At 71.5% G+C, this 7,941-nt stretch overlaps 1 protein-coding gene across 1 annotated transcript in view; it reads right to left on the bottom strand.

Annotated features, from left to right (window-relative positions):
* The window catches only part of LOC115644004 (neuronal-glial cell adhesion molecule-like), a 34,526-nt gene that overhangs the window by 4,881 nt on the left and 21,704 nt on the right, over positions 1-7,941 (bottom strand). Inside the window, exons 8-18 of the mRNA XM_030548050.1 lie at positions 7,343-7,454; positions 6,271-6,455; positions 5,155-5,286; positions 4,708-4,851; positions 4,130-4,241; positions 3,821-3,987; positions 3,080-3,239; positions 2,343-2,467; positions 2,155-2,256; positions 1,529-1,726; positions 1,309-1,379 (exon numbers count right to left, since the gene is read on the bottom strand). Of these exons, the coding sequence (XP_030403910.1) occupies positions 1,309-1,379; positions 1,529-1,726; positions 2,155-2,256; positions 2,343-2,467; positions 3,080-3,239; positions 3,821-3,987; positions 4,130-4,241; positions 4,708-4,851; positions 5,155-5,286; positions 6,271-6,455; positions 7,343-7,454 (1,508 nt within the window). The remainder of the gene's footprint in view (positions 1-1,308; positions 1,380-1,528; positions 1,727-2,154; positions 2,257-2,342; positions 2,468-3,079; positions 3,240-3,820; positions 3,988-4,129; positions 4,242-4,707; positions 4,852-5,154; positions 5,287-6,270; positions 6,456-7,342; positions 7,455-7,941) is intronic.

Raw genomic sequence — 7,941 nt, 5'->3', positions numbered from 1 at the left:
CTCGGGGGCAGCTGGTTCTGGCCGTGGGGAAGAGGGGCTCAGGGGCCCGGTTCCAGCCAGGGGGGCGGGGGCAGGTGGCCTGTTTACCTGGAGCCGGAAGTGGGGGGCTGGCCAGGGACAAGGAGTGGCCAGAGCCCCGGGGACCAGGCCAGGCCTGGGGCCTAAGAGCCGCCTGGGGCAGGGGTCAGACGCCAGTGAGTCCCTGTGACGCTGGCCGAGTCCAGCCGGCTGGAGATCGGGGGGGGGTTTGCTCTCTCTGGGCGTGGGGGCCCCGGAGCCCAGAGCGAGGGGACGCCCCGAGGGGCCCATGGCAGAGCCAGGCTGCTGGGGGCCCCAGAGAGAGCAGAGCCCCGAGAGGGGCTGGGGAGTCTGTGTCACCACGGTGCGGGGCCAGCCAAAGCCGTGGGGCAAGGCAAGGCCGAAGGGGAGCGCGAGCTGAGGAGGCTGCGGTCAACATGGGATGCACCCGGGGGCCCCCCACCGGCGTCTGTCACGTACACCCGGCAGGAGCTACAACGCAACTACCACCGCACAGTGCGCACACACGGAGCCCGAGCAGCGACTGCCCCGTGCGTGCACAGCCAATGGGAGCCACAACCCTGTCACCATGACACTCGGAGACCCTGGCACAACAGCCCAGCTACCCCTGTAACACAACCTCCCTACACAACCCCGTGAACCCGGCTACACCATGAACCACCAGCACCCGGCAACCATCAGTGTCTCTGCCCCGCTACACCCGCCACCTCCTCCCTGTACCGACCTCTGCACAACACAGGACAACACACGGTGTCGGCTACACAGCCACCCCCCCACACTGAGACAACAGCCGGTAGCCGCCTGTGACCAAGGGGGCATTGTCTCCTTCCGGGGGGTGCAGGCAGGGGGATGGGACTCGGTGTCCCTGGGGGTTGCTGGTTTAACGAGGGGAGGGGAGAGGGAAGCTGGGACCCCGGCTGGCTGGCAGCTGGGGGGTCGGGACTGGACAGGGGGAGCAGGCAGAGCCCCCCTGGCTGCAGGGGGACTGGGATGTGCTGGGCTGACGGAGGCCAGGCCGGGGGCCGGGGAGTTTCCTGGGCTGGATAAACCCTCCTGTGTTACACTGGCCGAGAGACAAGGGGGTTCCCCCCCAGGGACCACACGGGGCCGAGACTGAGCACAATCTGTGGGCCCGACACCCCCATGGGCCCCTGCCGCGCAGGACACGGACCCCCCAACCCGCTGAAGGAGGCAGTGTCCGGGGGCTGCACAGATGTGCATGTGGGGGGGATCGAGGGGCTGTGGGGGGCAGGCCCCCCGACACGTTACCTTCCAGGTGATGAGCATGTTGTTGGTCTCGTTCCCCTCGCCGGCCACCCCCTCAGGGTAACGCTCGGGGGCTGGAGGGGAAAGAGACCGAGTGAGCGGGGGGATCCCCCCTCCCCGCCCTGCCCCCCAACACCCCCCCCTCCCCCCACCACGCCCCCCCCAACACCCCTCCCCTCCCCAGCCCCGCTCCTCCCTCCACCCCCCGGGCCCCGGGCCGTACCCGCCGGGCTGGTGCGGACGGGGGCGGAGGCGGCGCTGGGCTCCCCACGCCCGAACCGATTGGCCGCGCGGACTCGGAAGCGGAAGTCACCGTAGGGCACCAGGTGCAGCTGGGCCCAGGGCTGGTGGCCAGGGACGGTGCTGACATCCCGCCAGGTGCCGGGGTCCCGGAGCCCGTCCTCTGCCTCCACCACGAACTCTGGGGGCAGATAGGGTGAGAGACGCCCGGTGCCCCCCCACCCCTGCCCCCCAGAACACCCTCCGACACTCCCCAATCTGCCTGCCCCCTGAATCCCCCCAGAACCTTCTCCGAGACACCCACAAACTGTCCGCCCCCCAAATTCCCCCCAGAACCTCCTCCAACACCCCCACAAACTGCCTGCCCCCCAAATCCTCCCGGAACCTCCTCCGACACCCCCCAAACAGCCTGCCCCCCGAATCCGCCCAGAACCTCCTCTGACACCCCGCCAACCACCTGCCCCCCGAATCCCCCAGTTCCCACCTGGAACTGTCCTGACGCCCCCCAGCTCTGCCCGGCCTGGGGAAGGGGGTGTCTCGAGCTACAGCAAGGGCAATGGGGCTGGGGGGGAGATGCCCTGGGATCTGAGGGCCGGGGGGTCCCCTTACTCTCAATGGGGCTGTTGTGATCGTCCCCCGGGGTCCAGCTCAGCTTCACCCGGCGCTCCTGGGGCTCCGACACCTGCAGCTCTGACACCGGCCCGGGGCGGCCTGTGGGCAGAGACGGGTCAGAACCGACCCAGCCAGCCCCCCCCGCACCCCCCAGGGCCAGAGCTGGCCCCCCGCCAGGCACGTACCCACCACCCGCAGCTCGGCGCTCTCCTCCACCGCATCCAGCTCCGTGTGTGCCCGGCAGCTGTACACGCCCTGGTCCGTGTAGTCCACGCCGGAGATCCGGAGCCAGCCGGGCTCGATGGTGTACCTGGGGGCAGGGGGTGAGTCTGGCGCTGCGAGCTTCCCCCAGCAGTGCCCCAGCCAGGTCTGTCCCAGCGCTGCGAGCTTCCTCCCAGCAGTGCCCCAGGCAGGTCTGTCCCAGCGCTGCGAGCTTCCTCACAGCAGTGCCCCAGCCAGGTCTGTCCCAGCGCTGCGAGTTTCCCCCAGTAGTGCCCCAGCCAGGTCTGTCCCAGCGCTGCGAGCTTCCTCCCAGCAGTGCCCCAGGCAGGTCTGTCCCAGCGCTGCGAGCTTCCTCACAGCAGTGCCCCAGCCGGGTCTATCCCAGCGCTGCGAGTTTCCCCCAGCAGTGCCCCAGCCAGGTCTGTCCCAGCGCTGCGAGCTTCCTCCCAGCAGTGCCCCAGGCAGGTCTGTCCCAGTGCTGCAAGCTTCCCCCAGCAGTACCCCAGCCAGGTCTGTCCCAGCGCTGCGAGCTTCCTCCCAGCAGTGCCCCAGCCGGGTCTATCCCAGCGCTGCGAGTTTCCCCCAGCAGTGCCCCAGCCAGGTCTGTCCCAGCGCTGCGAGCTATCCCCAGAAGTGCCCCCAGGCGGGGTCACCCCCAGTGCCGCGAGCTTCCCCCAGCAGTGCCCTGCTCTCCCCTCACTTGTCGCTGTCGTCTGACTCCCGGATGGGGCGCCCGTCCCGCCACCACTCGACCCCGCGCTCCTGCAGCGTCTCGTCAAACCGCACCAGGCACTGGAAGGTCACGTTGCTGGATTTCTTCACCACGGCGCTTTGGGGGCCCAGCTCAATCCGTGTCGCGCCTGGGATGGGACGGGGGGCTGATGGGGGGGCAGCGCCCGGGCCACCTCCCTTCCCAGCCCTCCCGGCTCCCCCCCTCGACCCCTCCCGGCCCGGCACGCCCGGCTCCCCTCCCTGACCCCTCCTGTCCCGGCCTGCCTGGCTCCCACCCTCGGCCCCTCCCTTCCCGGCCCGCCCGGCTCCCCTCCCTGACCCCTCCCGTCCTGTCCCGCCCGGTTCCCCACCCCCGGCCCCTCCCTTCCCGGGCCGCCCGGCTCCCCCCCCCGACCCCTCCCGTCTCGTCCCACCTGGCTCCCCACCCCCGACCCCTCCCATCCCGGCCCACCCGGCTCCCCACCCCCGGCCCCTCCCTTCCCAGCCCGCCCGGCTCCCCCTCCCGACCCCTCCCGTCCCGGCCCGCCCGGCTCCCCACCCCTGGCCCCTCCCTTCCCGGCCCGCCCGGCTCCCCCTCCCGACCCCTCCCGTCCCGGCCCGCCCGGCTCCCCCCCCTCGACCCCTCCCATCCCGGCCCGCCCGGCTCCCCCCCCTCGGCCCGTCCCATCCCGGCCCGCCGGCTGCATGCTGGGGGGTGCGGGGGTCCCACCTTTGACCTCGAGCCAGGCGCTGATGGTGACGTTGGTCTGGTCGTTCTGGGCCAGGCAGACGTAGGCGCCGGTGTCCTGGCGCTGGGCCCGGGGCAGGTGCAAGGAGCCGTTGGTGTGGATGAAGGCGCGTTCGTCCTGCAGAGCCGGCTCCATTCGCCCGGTGAACCTGCCAGCGGGGGGGCGGTCAGGGGGGCCCTTGGCAGCCTGCCCAGGGCACTGGCAGCGCTGGGGGCGCATGGGGGGGCGAGTGCGAGGGAAGGAGGTGGTGTCTGGGGGGGCAGGGAGCATGCACAGGGGGGTCCCCTCACCACTCCACGCTGGGCATAGGTGCCCCGAAGGTCTGGCAGTCCAGGGATGCCGTCTGGTTCTCCACCACGGCGTAGCGCTGCTTGTCTGGGGTCAGGATCCTCGCCGGGAGCTCTGTGGGGGGCGAGGTAAGGGGGGCTCTGGACCCATCCCTGCCCCTGCACCTCCAAACCCACCCACCATGGGGACGCCTGGCAGGATGGGCCCCTGGGGGCTGCCCTTGGGGAGGGGGTGCCAGAGATGGGACAGTTACCAAGAGCTGGTTGCCAGGGCTGGGCTGGTTGTCAGGGGTGGCAGTTGCCAGGGGCAGTGGTTGCTGGGATGTGGCTGGTAGGGGGATGAGGAGGCTGTAACCTAGGCCCAGTTGCCAGGGTGGTGGTTGCTAGGGTGTGGCTGGTAGGGGTATGACTGGTGGTTGCAAGGAGGCTGTAGCCTGGGCTAGTTGCCAGGGGTGGCAGTGGCTGATGTGGTGGTTGCTAGGGGGATGACTGAAGGTTGCCAGGAGGCTGTAACCTGGAGTGGTTGCTAGGGGGCGGTTGCTAGGGCTGGTTGCCGGGGACGGCGGTCGCCGGGCACTCACGGATGACGTAGATGTAGGCATTGGCCAGCAGGCGGCCGTGGTGGTTCACGGCCTCGCACTGCGTCACCAGCGAGTCGTTGGGCTGCACCTGGCTCAGGATCAGGGCCCCCGAGCGCAGCGTCCGTGTCGGGTCCGGTGCCAGCTCTGGGGGCAAGAGGCGGCTGGGGGGCAGCAGAGACGCCCTGTGTCCCGCCAATGCCCCGGCCCCACCCACTGCCCTGGACCCACCCACTGCCCCACCCACTGCCCTGGACCCCGCCACTGCCCCACCCCACCCCCACCCCCTGCCCCACCCTGTCCACCCACTGGACCCACCCACTGCCCCACCCAACCCACTGCTCTGCCCCCGCCCACTGCTCTGCCCACTGTCCCTGCCCCCCCATCCCGCCCCTTCCCCACCCCATTTTCCACCCAGCCCCGGCCACTGCACCCAATGCCCCCCCTCACCTCCCCAAGGGACGCCGTTGATCCTCCAGGACACCAGGGGGTTCGGTTTCCCGTAGACGGAGCAATCGAGCCGAACGTTCTCCCCAGGGCCGTACACCCGGCTGTGGGGCTGCTGGGCCCAGTAGGGGGCGGCTGCGGGGGAGGGGGGTTAGAGCCGGTGCCCCTCACTCCCGACCCGTAGCCCCTGCCAGCCCGGCCCTGCCGGTGCCCCTCACTCCCGACCCGCAGCCCCCGCCGGCCCAACCCTGCCCCTGCCCAGCCCTGCCGGTGCCCCTCATTCCCGACCCGCAGCCCCCTGCCCCCCAGCCCTGCCGGTGCCCCTCACTCCCGACCTGCAGCCCCTGCCAGCCCTGCCCCCCCCAGCCCTGCTGGTGCCCCTCACTCCCGACCCGCAGCCCCTGCCAGCCCGGCCCTGCCCCCCCCCAGCCCTGCCGGTGCCCCTCACTCCCGACCCGCAGCCCCTGTCCGCCCAGCCCTGCCGGTGCCCCTCACTCCCGACCTGCAGCCCCTGCCAGCCCTGCCCCCCCCAGCCCTGCCGGTGCCCCTCACTCCCGACCCGCAGCCCCTGCCAGCCCGGCCCTGCCCCTGCCCAGCTCTGCTGGTGCCCCTCACTCCCGACCCGCAGCCCCTGCCAGCCTGGCCCTGACCCCCCAGCCCTGCCGGTGCCCCTCACTCCCGACCCGCAGCCCCTGCCAGCCCAACCCTGCCGGTGCCCCTCACTCCTGACCCGCAGCCCCTGCCAGCCCAGCCCTGACCCCCAGCTCTGCCGGTGCCCCTCACTCCCGACCCGCAGCCCCTGCCAGCCCAGCCCTGACCCCCAGCTCTGCCGGTGCCCCTCACTCCCGACCCGCAGCCCCTGCCAGCCCAGCCCTGACCCCCAGCCCCGCCAGTGCCCCTCACTCCTGACCCGCAGCCCCTGCCAGCCCGGCCCTGCCAGTGCCCCTCACTCCCAACCCGCAGCCCCTGCCCCCCGGTGCCCCTCACTCCCGACCCGTAGCCCCTGCCAGCCCGGCCCTGCCGGTGCCCCTCACTCCCGACCCGCAGCCCCTGCCAGCCCAGCCCTGCCCCCCAGCTCTGCCGGTGCCCCTCACTCCCGACCCGCAGCCCCGCCGGTACCTTCCACGGTGACGGTGTAGGTGTGGCGGGCGGTGCCCTGCGTGTTGCGGGCGAGACACTGATACTCCCCATCGTCCTCCTCCACCACGTCCCGGATCCGCAGGGTTTTCTGGGAGTTCTCCAGGGCCACGCGCTCCGCGGGCAGGCGGCCGTTCAGACGGATCCACTCCACCGTGGGCGTGGGGCTGGGAGCAGAGGGGGACCGACGTGGGGCCGGGGGGAGAGACAGGCCCCTCCCAAGCCCCTAACACCCACGCCCATAACCCCCAACCTGCCACCGCCCAACGCCCCCCAATCCCTGCCCCACTCACCCCATAGCCCCCAACCTGCAGCCGCCCAACGCCCCCCAATCCCTGCCCCACTCACCACCATAACCCCCAACCTGCAGCCCTCCAATGCCCCCCCAATCCCTGCCCCACTCACCACCATAACCCCCAACCTGCAGCCCCCCAATGCCCCCCCAATCCCTGCCCCACTCACCACCATAACCCCCAACCTGCAGCCCCCCCAATGCCCCCCAATCCCTGCCACACTCACCCCATAGCCCGCAACCCCCCAGCACCCCCCGCCCTGCCCCACTCACCCCATAGCCCCCAGCCCGCAGCCCTCCAGCACCCCCCGCCCTGCCCCACTCACCACCATAACCTGCAGCCTGCAGACCCCCAAAACCCCCAAGCCCTGCCCCACTCACCCCATAACCCCCAACCTGCAGCCCCCCAATGCCCCCCCAATCCCTGCCACACTCACCCCATAGCCCACAGCCCCCCAGCACCCCCCGCCCTGCCCCACTCACCGCCATAACCCCCAACCTGCAGCCCCCAGCGCCCCCCAGCCCTGCCCCACTCACCCCATAGCCCCCAACATGCAGCCCCCCAGCACCCCTCTGCCCTGCCCCACTCACCCAATAGCCCTCAACCTGCAGTCCCCCAGTGCCCCCCCCCAGCCCTGCCCCACTCACCCCATAGCCCCCAGCCCGCAGCCCTCCAGCGCCCCCCAAGCCCCGCCCCACTCACCCCAGCGCCCCCAAGCCCCGCCCCACTCACCCCATAGCCCCCAGCCCCGCCCCACTCACAAGCCCTCCGCGATGCACTCCAGGGCCAGGCTGGAGCCCCGCAGGGCGACGTGGGAGCTGCTCTCCCCTGGTGGCACCATCAGCCGGGGCTGGCGAAACTTCACCGAGTTGGCTGCAGTGGAGACGTGGGGGGGGGTCAGCATGAAGTAGTGGGGGGAGGGGAACGGGGGGGGCCTCTCCCCTGACCTGAGAAACTCTGCCCGGGTCCGTCGCCCGGACGCCTGGGTCCCGTGGGGAGCTTGTTACAGTGCAGAGCTGGGGGCTGGGGAGGGCGGTGTTGGGGGGGAGCAGGGAGACCCCCTGTGAGAAAGTGGGGGGGTCTCTGGGTTCAGTCACTGGCTTGTAGGCAGGGGGGATGAGACTCCATGTCCCTGGGGGTTGCTGGTTTAACGAGGGGAGGGGAGAGGGAAGCTGGGACCCCGGCTGGCTGGCAGCTGGGGGGTCGGGACTGGACAGGGGGAGCAGGCAGAGCCCCCCTGGCTGCAGGGGGACTGGGATGTGCTGGGCTGACGGAGGCCAGGCCGGGGGCCAGAGAGTTTCCTGGGCTGGATAAACCCTCCTGTGTTACACTGGCTGAGAGTCGCTCCAGGCTAGTGAAC

This window comes from Gopherus evgoodei, unplaced genomic scaffold (genome assembly GCF_007399415.2).
Source record: "Gopherus evgoodei ecotype Sinaloan lineage unplaced genomic scaffold, rGopEvg1_v1.p scaffold_82_arrow_ctg1, whole genome shotgun sequence".
In the NCBI taxonomy this organism is placed as follows: domain Eukaryota; kingdom Metazoa; phylum Chordata; order Testudines; family Testudinidae; genus Gopherus; species Gopherus evgoodei.
Note: the sequence above shows the minus strand (reverse complement) of the source record. Positions and strands in the feature narration are given on the sequence as shown.